The 16357-nt window shown below is 45.9% G+C and overlaps 1 protein-coding gene across 1 annotated transcript; it reads right to left on the bottom strand.

The window, feature by feature from the left end:
* Positions 1 to 7172: 7172 nt before the first annotated feature.
* On the bottom strand, positions 7173 to 16087 carry HPX (hemopexin). Its single transcript, XM_047693656.1, has 10 exons — positions 15967 to 16087; positions 15752 to 15816; positions 15582 to 15653; positions 15283 to 15404; positions 13508 to 13658; positions 12604 to 12816; positions 12207 to 12338; positions 7900 to 8030; positions 7658 to 7820; positions 7173 to 7519 (listed from the first exon to the last, which is right to left on the bottom strand). Exons 1-10 carry the CDS (start codon positions 16047 to 16049, stop codon positions 7260 to 7262), a joined length of 1392 nt encoding a protein of 463 aa, XP_047549612.1. The 5' UTR covers positions 16050 to 16087; the 3' UTR covers positions 7173 to 7259.
* Between the last annotated feature and the right edge of the window lie 270 nt (positions 16088 to 16357).

A 16357-nucleotide genomic window follows, 5' to 3' on the forward strand; every position in this document is an offset into this window, starting at 1 on the left:
TCCATCCTGGTGAATGGCACCACCATCTACTGGATTACCCAAGCCAGAAGCCTCAAGCTCATCCTTGACTGCACTTCTGCCTAACTTGAGACGAACATAAATGTTTTAAGTTTAAGCTTACTTATTATGGAAAATTTCAAATATATACAAAAGGAAACTTAACAGTATAATGAACGTTTATATACCTGTCATTCAGTTTCAGTAGTTATCAACTCCTGGCCAAGAGCTTATTATGATTTGACAAACATCTATGATATAGGAACCATGTACCAGGTCCCAACCTAAACCTAAGGATCCAAAAACGAATCAAATTTAATTGTAACCCAACCTGAGGGATATAACATCTGACCTTGGTTCTTGAAAGATAAGTAATTACCCAAAAGAGTAAAGGTGTCCTCATTCACTAATTCATTCTCTTTCAACTACTAGTTATTATGTGTGAGGCACTGTCCTTGGTACTAGGAACATATAAACAAGCAAGATTGAGTCCCCATTTTCATGAAGCTTGAATAACGGGAAAGAGACATTAAGCATGTGGTTAGAAATGTGATGAATATCTTAAAGGAGATGTTCAGGATGCTACGAGTGGACTAAATTTGGCCTGGGAGGTTTGGGAAGGCTTTCATTAAGAAGTGGCACTTACATGAGGGGAAGGGGTGAAGGACTTGGAGGTCAGCCAGAAGAAGAGAAGATTATTCCAAGTCCAAGGAGAAATACAAAAAGGCCAGTATGGATGTGATAATGGTGAAGTATTCTTATTAGAAGTATTCTCATCTTATTAGATGAACTGGGAAGGGTAGGCACCTACCGAATCAAAAAGGACCTTGTATATTAGGCTGAGGGTTTTGGACATTATTTTAAGGGGAATGGAAAATCATCAAAGCATTTGAGGCAGGAGAGTGGCATGTCCCCCCTTGCATTTTAGAAGGTCACTTCCGCTGCTAAATGGACAATAGGTAGGAGGAGAGCAAAACTGGCAGTGTGGGGACCAGTTAGGAGGCAATTGATGTAGTCTAAGTAGCAGATGATTATAGTGGTAGAAGTAGGAATAGATAAAGTTGCACAGGTTTAATAAATGTACAGTAGGTGGAATTCACAAAAAATAGTGATCAACTGATTGATTGGCTATGGAATTACGAATAAAGAGATGACTTCCAGAGTTCTGCTGGAACAAATGAAAAAATCCAGAAATATCACCTATTTACAAAGCAGAATACTTGTCTTTCCAACCCCATTGAATAGGGTGGCTCCAATATTCAGGAAAATCTCTTCAGATAACCAGACATACACAGATAGTGGGGTGAGGGTGGGGAAAGGAGTCTAATTAGCTAAGATGTAAAAAGCAAATTTTACAGTTCACATGTAGCACAGTTTGACCCACACACAGTCTTCTTAAATCCCTGATCTCTTCCTCTCTGCAGAGCTTCCTGATTAATGGGGAATCAACCTGTGTCCTTCATCTATCCTCTATTGTATCTCTTCCCACTTCTGATGTTCTCCACTACCTAGGAGCAGCCAATAGCCTATGAACTGCCTCAGATGCTCAGTGTGTGGTTCTGACCAGCTTAGGTCCCTCTGAGGCAGAGATCTTTTAAAATCATTACCTGGACCTATTTATTCCTAAACTTGAATTAGAAGCAGATCTATCCAGAGTCACTTAATAAGAGTACTGGCTTTATGCTTTTTGGATTAATAGACCAACCATTTAACATTACCAGGCAGTTGGCACCATATATGGGAGAATAGATCTTTCATCTCTATTAGCGGCAAAGACACTTAATGAAGTAAAGGCAGCCTTTTCTACCACTACCTGTAAGTATTGCTTTGATAGTGCAATCTTTCTTGTAGTTGATTCAATAAACCCTCTTTCTTCTGGGTGTTATTGTCATTTGAAAATCTATAAGGAGGGATGCCTGGGTGGCTCAATTGGTTAAGCATCTGCCTTCGGCTCAGGTCATGATCCCAGGGTACTGGGATTGAGTCCCACAATGGGCTCATTGCTCAGTGGGGAACCTGCTTCTCCCTCTGCCTGCTCTGCCTGCCATCCCCCTGCTTGTGCTCTCTTTCTTTCTGACAAATAAACAAATAAAAAAATCTATAAGGAGTAAAATCCTTCCAAATATATGGAATGGAATTCATAAGTCACATGCTATCCCTGGCATGGTCTTGCTCAACCCCTTTCTTCAGCAGAACTATTCTAATACATTCCCAGGAAGAGCATATAGGGTGAGAAAAAAGACTAGAAAAAAGACTTAGGCCTGAATTCTAGGAGTACCAGCATTTGGGGAACCAGCAGAGGAGAAGAAGGCTAAGAAGAAAACTGAGAAGAAACAGTAAGAGAAAAATCAGCAGAGAGTAATGTCATGGAAGAAGTCCAAAGGAGGAGAGACTTTCAAGGAGGAAGAAGTGGTCAACAGCATCAAATGCAGCAAAGATTTCCAATAAGTTCAAAGCAAAAAAATATCCTCTGAATCTGGCAACATTGAAGGCCTGGATCCCCATGATAAGATCTGTGTCAGCAGAAAACAAGGACAGGAACCACAATACAGTGAATTGAACAAATGAAAATGAGGTAGAATAAGTGCCTACCTCCCTTTTGAGAAATTCGGAAGGAGAAATAGACTGTAGCTGAAGAGTGATAGGAAGTTAAAGATTCTGGTTTTGTCCTTTTTAAACATAGGCATCAACTACAAAAAGAAACCAGTAGAGAAGATGAATTAGAAAATAAAGAAAAAAGATGATGAGAGATGGAGGGAGAGCCCAGAGACAACGAGAGGAGGTAGGATCAAGGGCTCATGGAGAAGAACTGGACACTTTAACTTTATAGGCTGATGGGATAGGGGAGAGGGCAAGGGTGTAGGTAGGGTAATTAATGAAGTGGAGTAGGCAAGAGGTTGAGGGATTTTGTGCCTAGTGATATCAACATCATCAAAGTCTTTAGCTGAGGAGTAGAAGAAGTTTGAATGGAGTACAAGAAAAACCATACAAGGTAGGTATTATCCTGTCAGGGACATGTCGTTGCCTCTGTTGTTACCTGCACAGCAAGCACCACCCCCCTTCTTATTGGTAAAAGCGCATCAGTGATCTTTAAAGATCCATCCCACCCCACTCTAAGTCTATGTGGCTCAGATGGGAATCACCCAGTCTCATACCCATGTCAGTGACTGAGTTCCTAACCCATAATCAGGTCAAAGTGATCAATTCAGAAATGGGCACATGATGAAATCAGATCCAGGAATTTTCCTGCAAACTTTTGGGCAAGATTTGCTCATAGAAGGTAAACCTGGTGGACATCTTGCCACTGGGAAGGATGAGCCTGCCTGAGAACAAAGCCAATTCAGAGAAAGCAGAGCTACAAGGTAGAGAGAGACGAATGCCTGATAACATCAATTTAACATGTATATTTACCTTGGTCTAAAGTTACATAAGTTTGTAAATTTCCTTTGTACTTAACATTGATTTGAGTTGGGTTTTATTACTTGCAACCAAGAGTTATGCTGAATCTATGTGGCAGATATTGCCTGCTGGAACTCATCCCCACACCCACTCTTCTATACTCTCCCCTGGGAAGGACTGGAAATCTGAAAACTACATTTCTCAGATGCCTTTGTCACTTCTTTCCAGTTAGGTTCCACCAGTGGGAACCCTCACGTGAGGAAGGGAGAGGGGAGAGGTCCTCTTGCTCTTGGCAGGCTCTCTGGCCACATCAGCAGCAGTGGTTCCTGCCTAGCAAAAGTGGAAGTGGTTCCAGTAGCTTCAGCAATACAAACTCCAGGTGCATCAGCAGCTAGTGTAGAACTGTAGGTTCCATCTCCTTGATCTTTGGGCTCCTCTTTTCTCTCTTTTGCTCACCTAAACCAAGATTAATGGTAGTTTCCTGACCTCTGGGTAACTCTGCTTTCCTTTTTATGTTTCTCAGACTTCCCTTACAACTTTGTTGTTGTTGTTGTTGTTAAGTAAGCTCTTTGCCCAATGTGGGGCTTGAACTCACGACCCTGAGGTCAAGAGCTGGGTGCTCTACCAACTGAATCAGCCAGGCACACCCCCTCCCTTACAACTTTGTAACAAATTCTTTGCATTAAATCCTTCTCTACTTGGACTATCTGAAGGGATTTCTATATGCTTACTGAATAGTCATTGTTACAATACACATTTCTATTTTGCATACAAGCATGTGTGTACACACACATACACCACGCACAAGGATCAGAGAAGGTGTTTCTCGGATATATAGAATTAGTAAGTAGCCTAGCTGGGATTGGAATTCAGATATGTCTGATTCTAAAGTTCTCGCTCTTTCTCCACCTAACGTTGGCTTTTGTATTTCTTTTCTTTTCCTTCTTTATGGCTTGACTGAATAGAAGTTAAAGGGGACAGAAATAAAAGTATTGTTAGGGGCGCCTGGGTGGCTCAGTGAGTTAAAGCCTCTGCCTTCAGCTCAGGTCATGATCCCGGGGTCCTTGGATGGAGCCCTGGGGTCCTGGGATCGAGCCCTGGGGTCCTGGGATCAATCCCCGCATCTGGCTCTCTGCTTAGTGGGGAGCCTGCTTCTCCCTCTCCCTTTGCCTGCCTCTCTGCCTACTTGTGGTCTGTCAAATAAATAAATAAAATCTTTTTTTAAAAAACTATTGTTAAGAAAGTTGTTCAAGTGATTGATCTTGATGTTCAGTTTGGGTAGGAAATTCAGACAATGGAGGACTGGGAGATAATAAAAGGATTAAAATTCTCTAAAGGCAAGGAGCTGAAGGAGTATGAAGTTGTGCAGGAGGCAGAGGGATAAAGGTAAGAAGTGGTCACAAGTGGGCTGGTGGAATTTAAGATTTTTCACAGGTGAAGCAATTGTGAATAATCACTAAGGTTAGAGTTTGGCCATACTAATTGGATGGCTTCATCAACTGAGAGAACATAGGTGGTTGGTAGATGATGGCCATGAGAATGGTATGGCTCACTTGCATGATGCCAAAGAAAGGGAAATTTAGTCTGCATAGAAAGAGGAAGAGAAGTGGTACAGATGTGTATGGGGGTCATGCTAAAGCTAATACTGTTGCCCATCTATTGGGACAGCTATAGGGAAAGGAGGAGGGACCTTAGGGCAGAACCTGATGGAGGTAAAGAAAGAACACTCTGTGGAGTGTGTAAAGAGTATAGAGAAGCTTGTTAGCTATGGAGTGAATTACAAGAGGTGCCATGGGAAGTTTGGGAAGAGGAGGTACAATTGTGAGTGGGGAAAGGACCCATGGAGCCTTTTGGATGTGAGATTTCTCACTTTCCCTCACTCCTCTATCCAATCTATCAGCAAGTCCTATAGACTGTCTTCTAAATATTTTTGGTGCAGTTTATTTTTTTTATTTAAATCCAGTTAATTAACATATAATGTATTATTAGTTTCAGAGGTAGAGTTCAGTGATTCATCCATTGTATATGACACCCAGTGCTCATTATATCACATGCCCTCCTTAATGCCCATCACCCAGTTACCCCATCCTCACACTCCCCTCCCCTCCAGCAACCCTCAGTTTGTTTCCTATGGTTAAGAGTCTCTTATGGTTTGTCTCCCTCTCTGATTACATCTTCTAAATATTCTTAATCTGCCTTTTTCTCTTCATCTCCTTTGCCACCCAGTGCCCAGACCTATGTGGTTTACCACGTGGGCCACAGCGCCCACCTCAGCCATCTCCTCACATTCACTGTGGGCTCCTTTCACCCAGCATCCTCTCTTCCATAGTCAGAATGATCTCTCTAAAATGCAAACCTCAGCATGCCATGCCCATGTTTAAAGTCTCTTAGTAAGTCTTCATTGCCCCAAAGACAGACAAAAGCTGTACTTCTTAGCCTGACATGAGCTGACAAGCCCCTGCCTCCTTCTCCAACCTCATCTCCCACCAACCCCTCTTTTAGCCCTCCTAAGTAACTGTGGTTCCCAGTCCTGCTATTTCCTCTGCTCTGGCTTTTTTTTTTTTTTTTTTTTTTTTTTTGCTCATGTTGCCTTCTCTGCCTATAATGTTCCTGGCACGGTAGTACATAGTAGGTACTGAATTTATTAAAGGACGTCCATACATTCTACTCGTCTTTTAAAATTCAGATTAAGTGTTATGTGTGAGGCCTTTTCTAACCCCTCCATCCCAGGTATTGCTGATTCAACTCTCCTTTGTATATAGATAGGCTCTTCCCCCTTAATTTCCACCTCTATTTCACTTTATTGCATGTATCTAACACCTTGTCTGGGGTCCCCTCTTTACTCTAATGTACAGTTGGAGATTCTTGAGGCACAGACTGTGTGATTCATTGACTGACACACTGTTCTGCTCCTAGGAGCTGTGGAGTGAATGAAAGAAGCATGAGTGGGACCTTTTCTGGGAGTTCCTTGGAAACAAGCTGGAGGCTTCCCTGTGACAGAGCAGGTAGGAAAAGAGAAGAAAGAAGAGACTTAAATTTCTTCCTTTGATAGAGAGGAGGAAGTTAACCTAAATACCAGAGTTGCTGGATAACTGTTTAGACACCACAAAGCGCTCTGGCATGACGCAGTGATGGGCCCAGATGTAGCACATCAACTGAGTAAGGCCCAGACCTGAGACTCTGGCCTTACCCCCACCTCTCAGACTGAAGGAGGGGTACCCAGCCCTATGAGAATCATCTAGACTCCATCATGGATGAAGGGGAAAGCTCAAGACACTTCTTCAGAGTGGACCCCACAGCTCTGGTGCCTCACCCCTAACCTCTGTTTCCAGCCATAGCCAACCTCAAGCCCTGGATGCATCCTGACCTGAGAAGCCCAAATTCATCTCCTGGACTTCTGGGAGGGACTCCCAGCCATTGAGGCTGGTGAAGGAATCTTAGGCAGTTCTCCTGGTCCAGTGGTACCTGGTACTTATCAAAAGCCACTCAATGGCCTGGCCTCCCAGTACAAAGCCGTGTGTGGCAGGTGGAGCTTGTCAGTCTACTCTTCTATCCACCAAATTCACATAAGGCAAGGGGCCACCAGGTCAGGAGGGGTTAGCCTTAAACCCCGATGAGGCCATGGTCCAGAGTGTGAGTCTACTTCTGGGAGTTTTCCCTCAGCCCTCTCCTCCCTTGCTTCCCACAGCCTTGTTTGAACTTGACAGCCTCCAAAGAGATATTACTAGCTCCTCAGTTCCAAGAAAGAAATGAGACTCTTCCACAACCAGGGCCCCTTGAGTCCAGCAAAGACTCACTCTGGCTTTATTGTGAGGAAAATAGGGAGAAGGAACTGGGCCAGACTCATCCCAAGAATGCTCCTGTCAATGACTGCAGCCCAGGAGGTTCTCCACTCTCTGGGGCTGGGGGAGAGTCTTGGCTGTGCTCAGTTTCTCCACATCACTGTAGCAGTACAAATCAGAGCCATGGATGAGGTATAAGCCAGGACCATGGGCAGAACATGAGCTGGGGCCAAGGGACTTTTCCATACACAGGGCTGCGTCAACCTTCTCATGGGGCCAAGGAAGCTCCATCCACGTGGCTTGAGGTCCTAACTTCAGGTCCAGCCACCACAGCTTCCGTCCTGGGAAGAAGGCGACAGACAAAACATTGCTTCCACATCATGGGATTCTCACCTTACCCTTCCCCATGCCCCAATGGGGATCTATGCAATGGAGAAGAAGCAGAACAAACCACCCTTTGGTATCCAGATGCCCCTCACCTGCCATAATGTGGAGCCGAGAAGTCCCTGGACAAGTAAAGGCTGCATCCACAGCCTCAAGGTTGATCCCATGAGGGCTCCCAAATTCCTTCTCCAACCTCTTTGGATAACCATCTACTAGAGTATAGCCTCCTTTTGTCAGGTAGATATATACCTGAGTGCCCTGGAAGACAAAGGAATTAATCAGCATAGAGCTGGATATTCTTCCAGTCCCCATTTCAAGCCTCTTTCCCAACACATACCTGGATTAGGTAGACTTTACTGTCCCAGGAAAAGGCCGCATCCACTGCTGAAGGACCCTGGGGCCACTGATGGACAATGGGCCAGCTGTGCCACCCATCCTTGCTAGTGTCCAGACGCCAGTAGTGGGACCCTGTTGGGTATCAGAGGTACCTCTCAAGTATTGATGGTAAAAGGCCAGGCAGTGAATAGGCAAGTAACAGGTGCAGGGATAGGTCCTGAGAAGGGGAAGAGAATACATCCAGAGGCCAAGAGGGAAGAGGCCGGGTGAGAGGAAATAGAGCAGGACTTGAGCAGCAAAGTTCGGCATGGTGCCCTGATTGGATCTGGAGTTACTAGGGGCCTGACAGAAGGGCAAGCATGGAGAACAGTGGCTAAGGTGCCAAGTGAGGCCAAAGTCATGGGGTTTGGCAGGGGCTCCCTATGCATCTCAGACATCCATGTACAGAGATACTGTAGACAATGAGGGACAGTGACCAGAAGGTAAAAGAGAAGCACCACAGCATGATCCCACCAAGTGTTCTCACTCTGGCTGTGTTCCCTAATCCCCTGATGTGGCAGGAGAGTGAGGGAGTAGCCAGACAAGTGCCCTAATTTTCTTCTCCCCTCCTCATAAAGATTTATTAAGGGAATTATGTAAGTTCCCATTTACCTCTCCTTCCTTAACCACTTCACTTACACTTGTTTCCCTCCTCCACTGAAACCGTACTTTTCAAGGTCGTCAGTGTCCTCCAACTTGCCAAATCTAATCGTCAATTCTCTGTCTCCATCCTGCTCCACCTCTCAGCAGCATTTGACTGCTCACGACTCTCTTCTTGAAATATCTTTTTTTGGATCTTGGCTTCTGTGATACCAGCCTCTTCCAGTGTTCCTTTTTTTTTTTTTTTTTTTTTTTTTTACTACCCTTCTCTTCAGCCTGATATCTTATATTGGAATCCTCTAGTTTGGGCCTCTTCACTACCTACACTCACTCTCTTGGTGATTTCACCCCGTCTAGGGCTTTAAATACCATCTACATGCTGATGACTTTGGATCTGTTCTCTTCAGCTTTCATAGACCTCTCCTTTGGGCATCAGGCTCAAACTTAACTGCCTGCCCAATATGTCCACGTGGGGCCATTAGACACCAAAACCCTGCAGTGTCCAAGCTGATGTCTGCTCCCTGCCAGACACACACGCACACGCATACACACACACACACACACACACACACACCTACCTCATCTTTCCCAATTTTAGAAAGAGGAAACCACCAGTCACCCAGTTGCCTAGTCCCAGAAAGCTAAGTCATTCTTAAGACCTCTCTTTTTCATTCCCTACTCCAACCAATATTCAGTCCATTGGTTAATGCTGTTACCTCGACCTCCAAAAGATATCAAGATGACTCCTCACCACCTCTGGTGCTATTATCCTAGTCCACACTATCATTGCCTCTAATCCAGACAACTGCAAGAACTACTAGCTGGATTCCCTGCTTACACCATTGTATCTCTAATGACTGTGTGCTCCAGGATGATCTTTAAAAAATAAGTGAGAACATATCACAGCCCTGCTCAAGACCCCCTCCTGGTTTTCTTTCACAGTTGAAAATCCTTATCAGGTATATGTAATTTTTCCCCAGTCTCCCTCTTTTCAAGCCATTCACCTGCTCTTATATTGTTCTCTAGCCACTCTGGCCTCCTTTCCTGATTCCTCAAAGTATATGCTATCTATCCTCTCTAAAATGCTTCCCCCCCCCCCCCCCAGTGCTTTATGTACCTAATGCTTTAAAAAAAATTTTTTTATTTAAATTCAATTTAAAGTACAGTGTGTTATTAGTTTCAGGGGTAGAATTTAGTGATTTCATCAGTTGTTTACAACAACCAGTTCTCATTATCTCAAGTGCCCTCCTTAATGCCTACCACCCCGTTATCCCATCCCTCTCACCTCCTTCCCCTTGAGTAACCCTCGGTTTGTTTCCTATAGTTAAGAGTCTCTTGGGACACCTGGGTGGCTCAATCAGTTAAGCATCTGCGTTTGGCTCAGGTCATTATCTGAGGGTCCTGAAATCAAGTCCCACATCAGGTTCCCTGCTCAGTGGGGAGCCTGCTTCTCCTTCTTGTGCTTCCCCCTGCTTGTGCTCTCTCGCTCACTCACTTTCACTCTCTCTGACAAATAAATAAAATAAGTCTCTTATGGTTTGCCTTCCTCTCTGATTTTATCTTATTTTACTTACCTAATGCCTTTTTATTACTGAAATATCAGCTCAAAAAGCATCTCTTCAAAGAAGGTCCCCCTCATTTTCCTCACCTCTATCTCATTATCCTGTCTTAATTTCTTCACAGCTTTTCTCTGACACCTAACATTTTTTATTTTATATTTTTAAACATCAACAATTTTTAAATCCATTTATACCACCTCCAAATGATATTTGAGGATAAGGAACGTCCTGATGTTCCCATAACACTTCACTACTACCTGAAAGTATTCTCTTCTTTCCTTTTCTTATGGTCCTTTCTCCCCTTGTCAGACTGTGTGAGGGCACCTGTCTCATCTGCCATGCTGCCTCCTGTATCCCAGTGCTTAGAACTACATCTGGTGCCTCTCAGGTGCTCAATAAACACTTGTTGCATAAATAGCCGATGTTCTCACAATAGCCACAAGCTCCCTTTATAGCTGTTTACCAGGCATGTCATAGTGACTACATAGCCACCTTCACCTCCTGCAGAAACTACCCTGCTTATGACCCCTATTTTGAGAATGGGCTGTGGCGCTCTTTGTGCAGAGGAAATAAGTGATGAGCCCTCACCAGGCAATGCACAGACTGGCCAGCAACCACTTCAGTGTGGGCTAGAATAAAAATATGGGCTGGGTCAGTCAGATTTCCTTTCTGGCAACCCAAGCAGGAAAAAAGAGAGCAGCAGAGGCAGTTCCCAGTTGGACCTGAGGCTAAAAGATCATGACTAGGAGAAGGGAGAGGGCATGATGGGCCTTGTGCAAGCCAACATCGTGAAAAAGCAGAAACAATGGGTAAGGAGCTAGGGGGCAGAGAACAGAGAAAGATATGTCAGAGATGGGAGAGGACCAGGCCTATGCTGAGTAGCTGGGTCACACTAGGGTTGTCACCTCAGCTGGGGATTTTTAACGTAACAGTGTTCTCTCATCAGCTAGGAAACGTATTTAATACTTTTGATTTAGGAGTTCAGCTGCATTCTATTCATGGCCACATGGCCTGGAGGTTCTATGATCTCTCCATGGTTGGGTATTCTCTGTACATCTTTATGTGGTCCCTGCAGCCCTGTTTCCTCAATATCTCTCCCTACCTACCTCTATCTCTGTCTCCCTTTTTCTATCTGTCCTCCCAATGGTCCCATGCTCTCACCACAGCTACATGTTGATAATTATGTGTTCTTACTATGGCATTTATTCTCGGTATAAGCCTATATTTTCATTGCAGGTGTGTGTTTCTTCATGGATGAATGTTCTCACTACACCATGCATTCCTGTTGTGGGGATATACTCTCCTCACAACTGTGTCTTTTCCATTATACCATGGTAGTCATATCTGATCAGATTTGTCCAGGAGTTAGGAGCAAAAATGGATTTTCACTGTTCTATGTTCTCACCACTATTTTAAATTTATATCTGATCATATGTATATCTTAGGCTGAGTATTTGTTTACTCCTTCTCTTGGAGCTATTCAAGGTGGATCAAGACTCATCACTCTCTTCCTGACTAATGCCAGAACATCCCTAGATATCCTTACATGGCTTTTACTAACTAATGCCAAAGGTCTGGAGAGAGATGTCTATCTGGTCACTAAGCGAAGAAACCTCCTTAGTCCAGCAAATCTATCTCCTAGAGGTCTAAGGGACCCAGAGTTTCTTGGCTGGTTCTCAGCAATAGGAACATCTCATCCCAGGTAATGCTGTGCCCAGAGGCCTGAGCTAAGAACCAAGAGGCACTTGGGAAAAGATTGAGCTCCTGAGGATATGCTTAAGGGGAGCTAGAGGACCTAGCAAGACATGCAAGAGCTAAGGGAATATGAGGAGTCATAGAGACCAAAAGAGGGCACAGACCTGAGAGTAGATGGTCCTGTGAGGTAGTCAGGTAGATGAAGTTAGAGGCCTGGGCAATGAGAGACAAGGTTGAACAATATGCACCAGAGGAGATGAGGGATAAAAAACTGCATGCCAAGGAGGCTAAGGTTGGGGCCCAAGGGGACAAAATAAAGCATGCAGTGATGAAAATGGAGGAAGTAATCAGAGATATATGAAAGAGACAGGAGGTATGGAGGGCAGAGATGGGGGAGTCAGGAGGCATCTCTCACCACTGAAGGCATATGTGGCACCATGGTTGTCGGTAAGCAGTGCAGACAAGACTGAATGTGGGCTACAGTGCATATCCCCATGGCCATGATGGGTACCATTCCCATGGCCCATCCCATTCCTGTGTCCATGGCCTGGGAAGAGAAATAGGTGAAGGGGAACACAGAGGGAGGCCGGAGGTCAGAATGAATCCGAGGTGGCCGAGATGGCTAGGGTTAGTGGGGATGTAGACCTCTTCCATAGGAGGACAACTGGGAGTGTCCAAAATGGAGATTGGGCTAGGGCAAGGGCCAAGGTGCTATATCACAGAAATAAAGTAGGAGCTAGGGTAGGTGGGGTCTGCAAACTCAGGGAAGGTAGGTGAATTCAGGTGGATTGCAGGGGTTGGGGCTTTCTCACCTCTGCCAGGGCAGGATATGAAGTAGTCTCGAACATCCAGAGGGTACTTTGGAAGCACCTCTCCCGTGACGGGGTGGAAGCGCAGGAATTGGTTACCCCGGAAGCAGTAGTAGCGGCCGAGCCATCGCAGGGCAGAGGAGCATTCCCCAACAGCTGGCCAGGAACGCTCCTTTTTGGTTCCCGTAGCCAAGTCCCAGAACCACGTTTGGTTACCTTTGTCCAATCAGTCAACATTCAGTGAGGCCAGGTTATGCCCTCCCTTAAGCTAGCAGTGGGACCCATGATGGGCCAGATACAGTCCTGGCCCCGTGGAACTCACAGCCCAGCAGGGAAACAGTTGAAGAGAGTGAGTCATATAATAAACTTCAGCAGCAAAATGCATATGATTGGCTCAGCAAGTGCATTTAGGGGAGACAGGGAAATGTTTCCAGAGAAGGTGATATTTAAACTCATACTTAAAGCAGGAATTACAGGGCAGAGATGAGGAGGAGATGGAACTCCAGAAGGAGGAAAGTCTGAAGCATGGAGCAAATGAGGTGTACAGGGAACAGTGTAGAGTCTCTGGAACTTCATATTCAAGGTAAAGTCATGATGAGTATCAAGGCTGGAGGGTCAGTAGGAAGTTGGCCATGGAGAATCTTGTATGTAAGACTAAAGAACATAGATTCATCCTAAGGATGATGGGGAACCGTGAAGAATTTTAGCAGAAGTACACCCCGTTATCTCATGCAGGGTGACTTCTTCTCCTTCCCCTATTTGACCTCTAGACCATAACCAGCTTCTCTATTTCTTCCCTTCCTTGGGAAGCCACATGGTGCTCCATCACCACCACCATCCCTGCCACTACCTCAATCACCACCAGCCCACCATTACTCCAGGCTTTCTTATTCCAGCCTGTGCTGACCTTTGAAGAAGAGGACACCCTCCTCTTGGCATTCCCCACGGTGACATTCCACAGCTGCATCCACTGGTGATGGGATTCCAGGAAACTCTTCTTGGAGCAACTTCGGATATCCCTTCTCCTTCTCAGGAGGATACACCCAGACTTTATCTCCCTGCATACAAATCACTCTATTTTTAACTGTGGACCCCACATACTGCCACCTGCATTCATACATTACATCTCTGATCTACTGCATTTATACAATATCCCCCTTGCGCCCCTACACACTTTCAGTTAACCTGTGGATGACAGTGTGCTGCCTCTTGACAAATACATACTATTAGCTTGACTGTGCAAATCCCCCCTGTTGCTATAGCACATGCACACATCTGACACTTTCATGACACATTTATCTGTAATACCATTAGTCTTGGCAAACACATCCACAGTCACCCTGCAATCATCCATCCATTCATACATTCATTCGTTCATCTATCCAATTGTTTATTCATCTGTTCACTTGAGAAACAGTTGCTGAATGACTACCATATTGTGAAAGGCACTGGGGATAAAGGGATGACAGGACAGTCTCTGCCTTCAAGGAGTCCACTGTACAAAAGCAGAAAGATTCCTACAATCCTAGCCATGCAACCACCAGAGTAGAAACAGGTGAAGTGCATGGGAAATATAGAGGGAGTGCTTAAGCCTACCCAGAGAATTCCTGGAAGGCTTCACAGAGGAGGAAGCATTGGGGCCAAGAGTTGAAAACGGAGTAGGAATTCAGTGTGATAATTGTATAAAGGGTGTCAACAGCAGAGGGAGAGCAGGTGCAGAGCATGCTCAGAGAATTACATGTAGTCTCATGGAGCTGGCACACAGTGATTGTGGTGGGGGAAGAGATAAGCCTGAAAAGATAACCAAAGGCCAGATCTTGAGACCCAAGTGTACCTGACGTGCAGGAACTGGCACAGGGTGGTGCCACTTAATGAAATAGAGGACACAGCAGAAAGGGTGAGTTTGTAAGAAAGATACTAAGCTTGATTTGGGGGATACTGAATTTGAGGTACCCACAGAACATCTAAGCCAAAGATATCTGCCAGGAAATTGGAAAGAGATATCTGGGGCTCTGGGAGGAGCCAGATCTGGTGTCCACAACATAGAGAGACCTCAGAGCCATGACAGTAGTTGAGATCACTTCAGGAGGGTGTTTTGAAGGGCTGGGACAGATCTCCAAGGAACATTCAGGGACTGGCTGAGGATGGGAAGCTGGAAAACAGCAAGAAAGAGGCAGGAGGGAACCTAAAGCTGGGAATGAAGGCTGCCCCAAGCACATGGCACCTTGTACAACTTAGGAGAAGGTGCCCTTCCTCCAAGCAGACACAGCCTGGGCCAGGACATGGGACTTGGTGAGCACAGCAGACTAGATTTCATCTTCCCCTCACCCCTTGGCCAGGTGCCATTGTTATGAACGGCCTGGCCACCATATGAAAAGTACATGAGGCAGAGTCAGAGACCAAAGGAAGACATTACCAGGAAGGGAAGGATGGCCAACAGCATGAGGAGTAGCAGAGAGGTCTGGATAGAGATTGGGCCTGAAGAAGAGCCACTAGCTGCTATGCCTGCCAGGCCCACGTGCACGTATACTCTCTTAGCTTGAGCTTTTTCAGGGAAGGAAGGCATAGGGGCAGGAAACCAGGAAGCCACTGTAAGGGGTCCATCTAGGGCCACCTGAAGGAGGGTCTCTAGTGTCCATTCCAGCACTTCCTGGCCCAGCCCTGACCTTGCCCCAGCAGTACCTTGATCAGGAAGACACTGCTGTGACCACGCCGGAATGCAGCATCCACGGTGTTGGTGAAATTCTTCCACCTCTCTGAGATTAACTCCCGGACCCATTTTTGACTGCTCCACACAAACTCCCCTGAAAAACACACACTCATTGAGGACCCAGAACAAAGTTTTGGCCTCCTGTGATAGTTACCAAGAAGCTGTGGGTGATGCCCTCAGTTAACTTCTAAGATCTCCCACAGACAGATACACCCTCGGAGAATGGGACCAAGTCTGAAGTCCCAAATGCCCCAATTCCAGCCCCTCCTACCTTTAAAAAACTGCATAGCCCCGTGTTCATCCAGGGTGGTAGCGTCAAAGCTTGAGCCATCCAAGCAGAGTTCTGGGGTGGGGGTGGGGAGGTGCAAGGAAAAGACCAGTCAGGTAATACGTTGCAGAGACATAGGTGGACAGACAGACTCCAGGGAGGCAGGGCCTTACCAGTCACACCTGGGTTCCCTCTGGTCCCACTCCCACCTTCAGTCCTGTTCCCTGGAGTACCGTTCCTAGAGAGAAGACAGTTGTCTGGATCCACTGGGCCCAATTCCTCTCCCTTCGCTCTTCACACCTGTCTTCACAGTTGCCCTGGCCTAAAAACTGGCCCTAACCAAGTCTAGCCCAGTCCCCAGTCCTTCCCCAGCTCAAGCTTTACTCACGGAGGAAGAGGGTGGGCAACAGCCAGAGACCAGCATAGGCCCACCAACCCCAGTGCAATGGGTGTTCCCAGTGCCCGAGCCATGCTGAGGTGCTACAGAAAGCTCTGGACTCCGGCTCAGCTCCCTATATAGAGATGGTGGCAGCACCACCCCCACCATGGCCTGCTGATCCTCCAAGTCCCGTCTCTCACAACTATGCCAATATTAGCTGATTACATCAGTGCAAATAAGGTCAGGGTCTGGACAGAAATCTGAGTCCAAGACTAACTTTTCCCGGCAAGAGGGCCCATCCCCCTTCAATGACTTTTGAGCAGTAACTAGCCCATGCGTTGATACCCGGCTGTGACTCTCATCACCTTGGTGATGGGTCCAGGTGCCCATAAGGTCAAGG

This window comes from Lutra lutra, chromosome 10, assembly GCF_902655055.1.
Source record: "Lutra lutra chromosome 10, mLutLut1.2, whole genome shotgun sequence".
Classification (NCBI taxonomy): Eukaryota; Metazoa; Chordata; class Mammalia; order Carnivora; family Mustelidae; genus Lutra; species Lutra lutra.

Coding starts and splice junctions, on each gene's coding strand:
- HPX (XM_047693656.1), bottom strand. CDS start 16,049: ATGGCTCGGGCACTGGGAACACCCATTGCACTGGGGTTGGTGGGCCTA. Junction 15,817..15,966: donor GTTGCCCACCCTCTTCCTCC/GTGAGTAAAGCT, acceptor TCTTCTCTCTAG/GAACGGTACTCCAGGGAACA. Junction 13,659..15,282: donor GCAGTGTCTTCCTGATCAAG/GTACTGCTGGGG, acceptor ATTTGTATGCAG/GGAGATAAAGTCTGGGTGTA.